This window comes from Anser brachyrhynchus (assembly GCF_964034855.1).
Source record: "Anser brachyrhynchus genome assembly, chromosome: 7".
Taxonomy (NCBI): Eukaryota; Metazoa; Chordata; class Aves; order Anseriformes; family Anatidae; genus Anser; species Anser brachyrhynchus.
The window spans coordinates 34,361,869-34,375,280 of NC_137701.1; the positions used below are offsets into that span (position 1 = coordinate 34,361,869).

The window sequence follows — 13,412 nt, forward strand, 5'->3', positions numbered from 1 at the left end:
GCCAGATTAGAAAGAGAATTAAATGAGTATGTGAGAAATGCCACTGCAGGAGCATCCCTCGCCCATGACCCCTTTCTGTCCTATTTAAAGTTATTTCCAGACACGATAGGGCAGAGAAATCTAAAGTAAAGCAGTGCTCTGGCTCAAGCTGGTACACTGATACGCGTTATTCATGTAACTCCACTGATAAATGTCAGCAATGGGAGTTGAATTTATCTCACATCAAATAAGTTTATTTTATTCGAACAAGCTAGAGAAACGGGGGGAACCGCTGACCACTCGAGCGTGCTGCCATATTCATCGTTCTTCAGGTGAAAATAATTATTGGAAGATCCTCAGTGCCAGAAAAGACATGTTAGGAAAGCCCACGTGTCCATGTGCTAGTGGGGTACCTCCGCTCGTTGCAAAGGTCTTTAAGAACAGGAACTCCGAAGCTGGGCTAAAGGCCTGCTTTAGTAGAAAGCTATAAAACGTGACCTAACCACAGCCAGTTCTCCGGGGACTGCAATTACAGCAATAAATGTTCGACAGCAGATGCTTAAGCCATGGATAAACAGTACTCCTCTAAAATGAAAAGAAATTTTTGCCCCCGCATGTCTTTTAGGGTCCCATTGTACATGTGGAAATGTAAAGGAAATGTAAAATTGATATGCGCACCATGACATCGGCTTTAGTCTCCTCAGTCTTAGCCCGGCTGCTATAAATCTGTCCGGCTGTAAGCAACACTGAAGGAGCTAAGCGCTGAGGATTTGTGTCTGCCCTTTTTATTAGCTTGCCTAGAGTAAAGTAGGGGTTATCGGTCAGTGTCAGGTTCAGCGCCCAGTGACCCACCAGGTTAAAACTGTGGTAGTCACAAATCAAGAGCATAATGAAGTCTGAGAAGAGGTCCATGCTGATTTATTAGGACATCTGTCTGCCTATAGACAGTCTAGTCCTGCCCTTGTGTCGTGTGAGCTATTAGCATAATCCTCACATGAAACATATTACAGATTTAAAAGAGAGAAATGAAGTGTTCAAAGACGACTGGCAAACCAGAAGGGTTTACCTTCTAGGGCTCATTTTAAGTCTTAACCTTTTGTGACAATACACCATAAAAATAATATTAAACATAAATTAATATCAAAACCAAAAATTAGTCTTGAGTTTTCCGAAACCACTGATTTCTCATACCACATCTAAATGTCTGTTCTTAATAAAATAATGTTGCTCTCTGACACTTTTCAGACTTTTTCATCTCTTAATTTTTTTACTTTTCATTTATATTTAACCACTACATTGTCTTCCACATACATTGTTACAACCTTCACACAATTTCCCAGATGCTGTGATCTTAAAGGTAAATTTATGGTTTTGGTACCAATTACTTTGACTACTTTTATTTTTTTTATTTTTAAAAAAAAAAGCAGGAATTACACACAAACTTTCAGTTTTGAAATCCCAAATGCCATACGCTGTAAATGCTGTAACACTACTTTTATATCCTCCAGGACAGGAAGTTTGTGAGATGCATGCTAACTAGTACTGTCATGTGCAAAGCTACTTTTTCTGTGCATGATAGGCATTCAACTGAAAAATCAGACAGATCATTACGTCTTCCCTTGATCAGAACTAAGGAGAATCAGGTTTTAGTCTACAAAGATTAAATTAATCTATAAAGATTAATTTACAGTTGAATATGTATTAATAGATTGTCATCTCTTCTATGCCTTTAGAAAAAAAAATGTTACATCAAATATTGCATTTAAAAATATATGGATTGAGAATGTTAAGTTAGTTTCATCACTGGTATTATTCCATTTCTTCTGTATTAAAAGTTATTCCAGATATGAATCTAGCTATTAACTATAAAAATACGAGATACTGAGCAGTTAATAATGAGATACTGCATACTTAAGTAAACATAAGTACAAGGAAATACTGCAAAGTGCTGTCATACAGATCTCTTTATATCAGCTTGATAACAACTCTCTATAAAATAAAATTCTGGAAGAATTAGTTTAAAAGTGATCAAGAGATAATTAACTCATTAGGAGCACGAGACTTCTGAGGCTTCTGAAGATTAGGTAGTTTCTCAGCTATCTTTATCATTTTACATCAGAACAGCCCTGAAATACAGCAGGAGATCAGTACTGCAGAAATACCTAAAGAATCTTCAGTATTTGTGCCAAGGTGTCACAGTTAGAAATGACACTTGATAAATTTTGTGAAGATGCAAACAATGCACAACAGTTTGTCCTACCCAACGAAGACATCAACAGTAAAACAGCAGCAAAACTACTGAAGTAAATTATGTAATAAAATGGTTGTTGTAAAGAGGAAACTGGGTCTGCAATGAGGCAAGCACCTTTTTGCAAGAGAGCGGACGACCTACCCCTATGAGTAAATGACATTTACTAGATTGGACAAATGCCCAGAGATTTGCAAGGTCCTACAGCCATCGTACCAGAGGAACACAAATTCTGAGGAGATCTTCAGAAGTGCTGGTGCAGTTATCACAGTTGCTGTATGGCAGAGTAGAAATGACCGCTAGTTTTACATTAGCATATGGAAATTGCTGATTTGCTTAAACTGGAGTTAAATCTGGGCAACCTGCACTGAGCAATATGAATGTAGAAGAAAGAGAAAATTCTGGACTATCAAAAGTACTGCAAAATTTTAAAACCTTGTTTATTTCAGTTTTGAAACTCTCAAATTTTGTTACACTATCTAAAATGCTGTTATGCTGGGTTTTGTGCCAAAACGCTTATACTCAAGAATATCACAGCATTTATTAAATTCAGTCCAATTAAAAGAATCTGAAATAGAGTTAGCATCCACTGCTTCGAAAATAGAACGAGAAAACTGTGCATGTATTTAACTGCCTTGAGTATCAAAGTTCAACTGGTGTGTGATGCCTTACTGAGTTATTTCATTTAGGTAAGACTCGGTAAAGAGACAGTCCGCAAAACATTACAAGTGCAGAAACTCAATACCCAACCATTTATTTGAAATCAAGAACTATGGAGTGGAGTATTTCTTCCAACAGAACAACATAAATAAAGATGTATGTCTATCGTACTTGCCTCCATAAATTCCAGCGTTGTTCCTCCAGCTGAGTCACTAGATGCTCTATGTATTTGTTTGAGTCCATATATTCCTAAAAGAAAAAGGATCAAAAGTTATTTCTTCAATGTTCAAAGCATTTGTAAATGTTTGAGTGAAAGACACAGTCATAGTTTGTGGAGTCCACCTTCATTTTACACCCAAGGTTATCCCACGTACACACAAGTCCCAGTGATGAAAAATCTAGATTAAAATCAAATTTCTATTCATTCCAAATGAGTAAGGTAGTAGCCCAACACACTCCTCAGTGATTATCTGAGGGGAAGATGAAAGTCAGTGAGGATATGCAAGCAGCTCAAATAAATTAGAGTACATATAAATACATATCCATATTCTAAGCCCAGAATTATATACGTTGGATTTGGACTGAAAAATAACTTTTCATCAGTGCTCTGGTGCTATCATTATTTTGGTGTACATTTTGTTTATTTCAGGTATATATCAAAGTGAACTGAATATTTGACTCAAATATTTATTTTGTGCCTGGTATGAAAAATATTATACTATGTACCCTATTTGAAAATGGAGCTATAATTCAACTCCTATATCATTTTCCAGTTCAACTTTTGCAGATGCTATAACTTGTAATATCAGCTATATGAAAGATACTGTATTTGTGTCTACACCAAACTTCTGATAAATAATCATGATCAGATGAACAATTTGTACTTTTTAAAATTGAAGCCTATTCTTTAAACTCAATGCAAAGAGATGATCATCAGAGAAATATTTCAGTAACAGAAACACACCACTTAATTTCCAGGAGGAAGGCAACTTGAGTGCTATATATATATAACATATTTCAGAATGAGCCCACAGAATAACATGTGATGTAATATGATATATTCATATGACATTGGTAACAACACAGCAACATTACTATTATTCTGAAAACCTATCAGTAATAACGTAACTCTCTTGAAATAGCTCACAAAAAATATATATGTTTCCAACCTCATACTTCAGAAAATAACAAGTACTGGAGTGCCATCCGGGAAAGAATCCATCTACAGTTTCTGGAGACAAAAGGTCCGGTTTTATAGCTCTGATTTTATAGCTTTGGACTTATCACAAAACCACTTTGTGGGGTTCCTGTTTGTATTAGGGGTTGTTTTGCTAGTATTATTATTTATTCTGTGTACAAATATGTTTTTTCGTTGCAAAGCAGCTGGTTCTTCTTAGCCATTTATCTTTATAATCAGGAATATGAGACAGCTACCACAGGGACAGTACATCATCATGTCTTCTCAGGCTGGAGATAAATGTTAGCTGATTCTAATGATCATAATTTATATAGAAATGTACATTTTCATTTCTCGGGACTGAAACTGTTCTAAGTGATTGGGTAATAGTACAAGGCAGTCATACAATATTTCTTGAAACCTTATTAAACTTTTAATACTCTGTATAAAGTAGAGAATTACGTAAGATCCATACAATCAACGGCAAATATTTTCCTGTGCATAAATGCAAGCACGCCCGCCAATGGGTGCCCGTCATTGCTGAGCGGTACAGCTCTGCCCCGAGGCAGAAGATAGCCAGGCTAAGGCAGTGAGGGGCTTGTGCCATCCCTCACAGGAGCTGTGCTTGCACTAGGGCTGCACCTTTGGGTGCCAGTGGGTGCTCCCAGCAGTGGGGGATCCACGGGTAGGGCGTCACGCACTGTGTTTCTGCCCACAGGCTGGTCTGGCTGAGAGAGATCCTCCCCGAAGGTACCACAGTACACAACAGTGCTACCTGGCATGGGCAGGAGTTCTCTGAAGAAAGCGAGAGCAGGACCTTGCTCCTGGGGAGCTGTGCAATGCATCTGCTGCCGTCTGTTACAAGGCAGCCTTGCCTGAAAACCTCCGCATATCGTGAAACTTCACATTAAACTCTGTGCTTGCCCCAAGCTTAAATTTTAACCTAACCGCTGTAGGTAGACATATTTTGTAACGTTACTTTCAGAAAACACTCAAAATGTAAACACTGAGAAATGCCATGAACTTCATAATACAGCTTTTATACCAGTGCTGTTTAGACCAGACACTGGCTCGAGCATGGGCTGCGGCTCTCCCTGTTAATCAGCTGAGCTGCATTTCACTCGGAGTACACCACATAAACTAGGCAGCAAGCTTCTTCTAAGCCAAAACAAGTAAAGTCATTCTGTAACACACACACATCACAGTTTAGAAAAATTATGCCATACATATGTATAATGATGGTTAGTGCAGAACCAAGTTCTTTAAAACAGGCTGTCTTTTTTTTTTTTTGCTTATTATTTTTTACCACATTGAACCTGTTGTAAATTATTACTAATACCTTTATATTTTTAATGTAATATTAAACAATATTCCTGATTTATTCATCAGTGCACTTTGCCCCAAAGGCAAGGATAGGATCAGCAGTTTTCTTCTGCATAATTCTATCATGATAATATGAAAAACTCATTCTGAAGCAATTTTCTGAAAAATATGGACAAGAAAATGAAGACAATGGGGAAAAAGAAAGCTATGTGTTTATACTCTATGATTCCTGCCTTAATGTCAGGTTTTTCCTGTGGCAAATCAGAAATATTATTCTATTTCTCTTTGAAGACCTGCAGCTCAGAAGTATGTACGCTGTCAGTCTGCAAAAGTGTAAAAAAATCAGCCGTGATTTGATATAAATACCACGATTGGAAGTGCCTCCGTTCTTCTGCACCTCTCTAGCACCTTAATGTGCCAGCCGTGTCCAAAGCGAGCCATCTGCTTAAGGCAAGGTCTCTGCTCCCAAGGCCAGGTTTCTGTTCTTTTCTGTTATCAGCTATCCCAATAAGCCAAATTCTGTGAATTCTGGACCAGAAGCCAGTATTATCATTTTGTCTACATGAAGCACACAGTGCTTTGAGATTTAGAGCAACTTTGTGATTTAAAATAACTTGGCATGTTTAGTGAAAACATAAAATCTGGAAAAAAAATAGTACTCACACTTTTTCACAAAGACTGTATATACAGTTTAGTGAAGTACCAACATGTTTCAGTTCCCAACAGATCACATCGAGAGGGGCATTACAAGTGTTTTGTAGCTTCCTTGCTCTGTTGTGTGCATACTTGCACTGTGTAGGGTTTGGGCAGCATGGCTGACTGAAGTATGCAAAATTACACAAAGTGTCATTTTCTGGTACAAGTACATGACTTCAGGAGTTTGCATTATTGAAAGGAGGATCCAAGAGACCCACACGTAGTTAAGAAAAATACCTCTTCCATATGAAACAAAACCAAGATCCCATAACGGAGCAGGGGTAAGAACCACTGAAGGAGACAAAGCAGGTACTTTTACTAGATACTGATAAAACAGCCCCATCAACTGGTAGAGAAGGCCTGGGGAGCACAGTGGCACCAGGTTTGCACAAGAGGCGCGCACGTTCCTAACAAAGACTGCCGGGTAGGAGGGCTGAGCGCTCGGCACCTGGGAAGCGACAGGTCTATGTAAGGCCACGACAACATTTCTGAAACTATCTGAAGCTGCAGAGTCCACACCCAGGCCCGTTATGAATCTGATGGTATCACACGGTGATTCTGCAGGCCGCGGAACCAGTCGGCCTTTTCTCACAGGTAACTAGTGACAGGACTAGAGGGAACGGCCTCAAGTTGTGCCAGGGGAGGTTCAGGTTGGAAAAGAGGAGACATTTCTCCTCAGAAAGAGCGGTCAGGCATTGGGACGGGTTGCCCAGGGAATTGGTGGAGTCACCGTCCCTGGGGGTGTTCAAGGAAAGGTTGGACGTGGTGCTTGGGGACATGGTTTAGTGGGTGACAGTGATGGTAGAGGGGTGGTCAGACCAGATGATCTTGGAGGCCTTTTCCAACCCTAATGATTCTGTGATTCTGTGATCCCTGCCAGACTGGAGCAGAGCAAGGCCCCGCGCGGGGCCCCACTCCCACCTCCGGTGGCTCCCCCGGCCTGCAGGACCAGCAGGAGGCCTGGCCTCAAGTCATTTCTCTTATAGCCTTCAAATAAAAAGGGGGGAAACCTGCCCCTTTCTTCCCAGTGGCAAAACTAAGTTGGTTGCTTTCCAGCCAGGATTTCACCACTCCATCTCTCCTCCTGTGATGGCACATAACTACACAGTTTTAAGGAAGAACCTTCTGTAACGTGCTTAACTAGGGTAGGAAATCTTTCTAGCAGCTGCATAGATTCTGGCATCCAGGAGGAGCTGCTACGCAAATGTCACTTAACAGCTCATCTAATTTAGAAAAATTTAGAGAGAACCAGAGAATCACTTTACCGAAATTGTCACTGCACTGAGCTGAGGCACGAGCCTACCTACGTAGGCTTATTGACAGGACTAAATATCAAGCTTTGTAATGCTTAGTTGCCTTTTTTTTTTTTTTCCTTTGTTAGCTGGACAAAACTCAGGAAAGTCTGCTAGTCAGGAAAAAAGGGAAGAGAAAGGAAATGAAGCGCCTCCACAGAGGCCTGGGATGCACCGCTCAGTATTTGGGTTGGTTCTGTGGGTATTTGTTCTGGCATCTGCACGCTGTTGTGCTGGGCAGGGTATCAACAACTGTGCAGCACACGGAGCATTTTCCCATCCGCTGTTACAGAGCAAACCCGGGGGCAACCTCAGGCTCCTAACACCAGGTTCCCTCACTGGAAGGTTACAAATTCAAGTTAAGGAAATAACGCATATTCTCTGCCTCTCGTAAGGAACTTGCACAGCTTGGTATCAAAGAGAGTTTAATGAGCTTAGCAATATGTGAAAAGGATTAAGGATACAGTCGCTGATCCAGCAAATCACTTGATTACATACTTAATTCAATAGGGCCACTTGTGCTCAAAGTTCAGCGTGTGCCCACAAGCTTTGGCTGGGCAGTGGGTGGCTGAAGTGCTGCTGTGGGACTGGGGCACCCAAGTCTGGATCTGGCCCCTCAATGCTTACCCCTAAACCCAAGCGTGTGCCCCGTCTGCCACCGCTCTCCTGCTCTGAAGCAGCTCCCAGCATACACCCTGGGCACACAGCTGAGGTGCCTGAGTTGCAGAAAATGGGGAAATTTGGCTAGTTTTGGCCAGCACTCATCCTCCTGCGGGGCTGGAAGGTAAATGTCACATGCAGCCCTGCAGAGCCCCAAATCTCCCGTTCTCCTTCTGGTTCATCTAACACTGCTCCCGATGGGGTTGGGACACCGAGCTTGCAGCCCTCATTCTGCAGCACCCAGTTCCTCCTCAGATATTTGCATCTGAAACCAGACAGGAAAACACCAGTGTGGGTTCAGGCTTCTCAAGGGAAGGCGTTTGTCATCGAGGGGGTTGAGAAAAACAGGGAACGAGCACGGTGGTAAAAGCACAGACAAGTTGCAGCAAGTGTCTGGAGCCGTCCGGCCCTGGGGACACGGAGCTGCCCTGGGGAGCCCCGGTCATCTGCCCCAACGGGGGAAGTCATGTTTTCACAGGGAAAGGTTATTAGCAATCGAACAACAACAAAGCTGTCTGCAGCCCAAAGCAGACTGTTGCAATTAGGAACTGATGTTAGCAAAGCACAGAGTGGATGTGATTGACCTGCAAGGGGGAGATGGGAGCTGTTACACCAATGCGGAGACACAAGTCATCTTTGAAGGATCTTGGAAGGGTGCCCTGGGGTAAGGCTTTAGATCTAGGGAGAGTGCCTTCAGAGAATATTGTACATTTTGTAAAATATTTATTTTTGTTATCATCCTGCCGCATAAACCTTTGATGGAAAATGGGCTTTTTTTTCCAGCAGCCCGAGAGGATATATATACATATTCTTGTCTGGACTATGTTTTTCGCATGTCTGAAAGCGTTATAATTGAGGATTTGAGTGAGCTGTCTGTTATACAACATTACTCAGCTATGCACTAAAAATAAATCACATATTAAAAAGGATAAAAACCTCTTTGCATTAGATATTTTTCTGTAGCTTCCTTCAATACCACACCTGGCCAGGCTGCTCACTGTCCGTGCTCAACAGCAACAAAAGCTGAACTGTGCAGCTTAAGCAAATCAGATATTTTTAAGCTGCCATTATTGCTAATTTATTATTTTCCTACCTGATTTCAACATGTTATTTTAATTGTCAGTTTTATTAATGCCTGAACAAAACGTGTACGTTCAGAGTGTCTGCAATGGAGCAGAAGGCTGGCAAGAGCCCTTGTGCACGTACTGTGGAATTACACCATTATGGTAAAAACAGTAATGATTATTTTAATAAATGTGTTGAGCAAATTTCTTAATTGTTTAAAATCACTCAAGCCTCAGTGAACAGTTCATATTACATCTCAGCTGCAGTGATTAAAGCTGATTTACCGACTCATCTGAAGCCAGTTGTTTTCATCAGAATCAGCTGGGTTTTCCTCCTGCTGCTGCCTGGTTTCCGCTCAGCACCCTATTAAATGTCACCAACCACAGAGGACAGCAGAGTTTAATAAAGCTTGAAATAGCACAAGCTTGTTAGCTAATGGACAGATCCTGCACCCCGCGCCTGCTGCAGGCAGGGATGCGGAGAGGAGACGTCCCCCAGGAGCAATGTCCAGACTCACAGAGCCCCACTGCATTTGGGTTTTTGCCAGTTTGTCCCCAAAGAAGCACAAGCTCTGGAACAACAACGTGGGTGCTCTGCTGATCAGTGAGGCCTGAGAATGCTGTAATTTTTACATTTTTGTACAAAACCTTCTCTTTTCCAACAAGATGCTTTCTACGTGTAACTCCCAGGCGATTACATACAGGAGAGATGTCGGGACCAGTATTCTGAGTGAGCTCTCCCCCAGCTTAGCAAACCACAGCTGGGAAGTGAACAAGGGATTTGGCAGGAACCACCAGCACCACCCGGACTTCCAGATGCTGGCTGGTTTGGTTTGCTCACCCTTGTGGAGTTACAGTGATTTCTCATGTCACTTATACAACATATGTGGGCTTGGACAGGGGCAATAAATCCTAACAGGTAGGTGGACAGCAATGGTACTGAGAGAGAAAAAGCTCAAATGTTGACCTAACTGAGGTTAATTGCATTAAAGCAGATCTACAGTAAATCGATGTATGATGGGTGCAGGCAAGAAGAACGAGGGGAAGAGTCCCAGCACCCCAGCTCCTGTGACACTAAGGAGTGAAGCTGGAAAGACAAAAAATAGCTTCAGCTTTCCAAAGGGAAGCCTGATGAAAGACTCAGACAGAAAAATAGCACAGCAGTTTTCAGACAGGCAGAATCAGTACGGCTCTGCTGAATTCAGCCCTTTTTGTTAAAAGTGAGCACTACCCTGTCATAATTCATTGCAGTACAATGCTGCATCTCCCCTGTAGGGGATGCACGTATCTCCCCTTCCTTCTAAGCAATACCTGCTGTCTTCTGTAAGGACAGGACCATTCTCAGTGCCCTGAGAAAACACCAAACTTCCCTCACCAAAACCAGATGGCTAAGCAGGGGCCACAGAAATCATTGCAACATCACCCGGACATGGCAGTGCTTGCAACCCAAGCCATTAAGATCAAGATAAAAATAACGCAGAAGGTCCAGCTGATGCCCAGGCTTCCCATGGCCGGGAAGATCTCTGGCAGTGGTAACACCACTGTGCTGCATCCCGTGTCAGTGTAATTCTCTGGCCCCTCATTTTCAAAGCAGTTAATGGTTTTAGAAACAGCTGTGTTAAAGGGCAAATGCCAATTTATAAAGCAGTATGACAGCTTTCTTCTCTCAGGGCAATGAAACACAGCCCAAGATAAAGTAGGTGAGTGGTAGGAAAAATTCCTGAGATCAAACAGATAGATGAAAATAATATTTTACAGAAAATAGGCACTTGGGCAGACAATTTCAAACTGGGATCCATTAACAAAAAAGTGCTTATTTGACAGAATGGAATATTTTGCAGAATGAGATATGATATAAAATAAGATAGCGGGAAGTAAAGTCAGAAACCAAGAAGATGGATGAAATACGAGAGGGAGGGATAACTAAAAACAGAAAAAAGGAGAATGGGAATGAGTAAGTACAGAGAATGTGTCTAGAACCTGACAGATTTTTTTTCTACCAAGATCTTTTACTCCAAAAATTTTATCGTTCCTTTGTCCCCAAAGGCTCTATGTAAATATGCAAATAATAGGGATGAGAAGTTTTGTCATTTCTGCTAAATATTGAGCTAATTCTTCTGTTTGGCTGTATAAGAAACCAGACATTTTGTCCAACAGACAAATCCACACTATTTTTGGTTGTTTTTCTTTCCTTGAAAGAAAATAAATCAGCCAAAGCAAATACAAAGCATTAACTGGAATTTACTATAATTTTTGTGAAATAGGAAAGGATACTATCATACCAGAAAAATGTGGATTTATTAGACACCCTCTAAGTCACAGAGCTTTTAACACCAGTTAACAGCTCCAGTGAGCAATACATCAGAGGTACACACCACTACTGCAGGAACAAAACCCAAGGTTGTAAAGCTTTGTGTCCCTAAAGCATCGCCAGGGGTGCTTCCAAAACAGAAGTGGATGCCCTCGATTTGTGTTTGGGGTAATCCCTCAATCTCCATTGAAACCCATCTATTTTGGAGTGTAGCTCCCTGTGAGTGCCGTTCAAGAGGACTGCATAGGGCCTGATCCTGGCCAGCAGGCAGGGAGCATGAGACGCAGCAGAGGCAGGTGATGAAGGAGCACAAGGCAGCCCTGTGGGCTGTGCTCACCCTCGCCGAGAGCTGAGAGCTCTTCAAGCTTGGAAAGCTTCAAAAAACAAATCAACATGGCCATTGTAGCAGGCAAGGATTTTAGGGGGAGATGGGAAAAGCAGGCTTTTTTTCAGGGAAGGAGGAGATGGGGATGAGCAGGTTGCACCACTGTGCCCTGACCACATCTCCTGGGCAGGCTTGGAAGCTGCTCTCCCCGTTTCCTCGAGTACGGGAAGCTCTTGTCCCCAGACAGCATGAAAACTCTCTATACAGAGACATGCAAAGCCAAAAGACGAAGCAAGGCTTAGTGGAGTGGTACATCTGACAGTTCCCGGTTGTTCGAGGTTATTAATGACTGTGTGCAAGTTAAGAACATGTCAGAGTGACAGAAAAGCTTGTGTCTCAGAAATTCCACGTATGAGAAGGCATCAGTGTTATTTAGGGCAGTAGGAACTTAAAAAACAGACAGAGTAAAAAAACCTGCGTGCAAGAAGATGTGCAGATTTTATGAGTTCAGAATGTGTATATGTACGTGAAATAATTAGCTGTAGTCTTGTTTATGTCAAATCCAATTTACATTAATAAACTTCACCCAGCAAAGACACTGATGCTGTAAGAAATTGCCCAGAAATGTTAGCAGTCATAACGATGCAGGGTAAACACTGGAGCATTTAATTAATCAATTTCTGACATTACCAGGTAATTATAATTTCTGAATCGCTTCTTGATGTTTTTTAGGAATACAAACCAAGCAGAACACACAGCATAAGTGCTGGTTGCAGGCATCTGACATACGTAGACATATGGGACTCACGTGTGACTCGCATTGACTGAAGACAAGGAGTTATATCAAGGAGAAAAAAACATTCCTGGGATCTATTGCAGAGGTGGGGAAATCTCATTCTAATGTTATTACAGACACTCGGTAGTCACAAATAAAGACCTTCTTCATTCTCTGCATGTGTCAGATGTGTTAACTCATCTGGAATAACCGCTATCATCTATCCTAGCAAATACATCAGGACCTTAAGTTTTCTACCATTTCCTCTCACTGCTTCATTATCGCTGTCTTCACATATATTCTGACAACTTCTGACAAGGAACAAGGTACACACTCAAAAATCAAGTGCATCTTCACGTTTGTATGTCTTCTTAAAAACAACTATACAGGAAACCCAGCTACGCTGAGTTCAATCATTCACTTATTGAAAGTCCATAGTAAAATTTATTAAAATACCTAACAGTCCAACGCAGTGTTACAAGGGTATCGATCTGATCATCCCAAAATGCTTCCAAGCGTTACTGGGCAAAACAGAGCGAGGGCAAAACCCAGCTCCACCCCCTGCTCTGAGCACCAGGGTGACCTGGCGTTTAGCTAAAGCCCAATTACCAACCTGATAGGGATTGTATGGAAGGAAAAAAGAGAAAAAAATGGAGATGAGCAGAGAGAGGGCAATATTCTGAGACCTGCCTCCCAGACAGGTCTCTCTTGCGGCCATGCCTTTTCCTGCTGCCCCGCTTTTGCCATGCTCTTTTGCCACACTCCACATTTTGGAAATTAATATTTGTGTCAACGGCTCTGCTTGCAACGCCTTGCATGCAAATAATTATAGTCAAGAAAAATTCATCTGGGAGTTAGAAAGGTAGCAAAGCCCCTTTCCTCAGAAGCTGCTTCTGGCACTG

At 41.8% G+C, this 13,412-nt stretch overlaps 1 protein-coding gene across 28 annotated transcripts in view; it reads right to left on the reverse strand.

The window, feature by feature from the left end:
- Nucleotides 1–13,412, reverse strand: part of NCKAP5 (NCK associated protein 5) — a 440,024-nt gene that overhangs the window by 246,554 nt on the left and 180,058 nt on the right. For 27 of the 28 annotated variants that reach the window (XM_080599361.1, XM_080599367.1, XM_080599364.1 and 24 more), the window contains one exon: nt 3,063–3,136. In XM_080599361.1, coding sequence (XP_080455487.1) covers nt 3,063–3,136 — 74 coding nt within the window. Of the gene's footprint in view, nt 1–3,062; nt 3,137–8,002; nt 8,204–13,412 lie in introns of those variants that run through there. The other variant, XM_080599358.1, reaches the window with a different exon arrangement.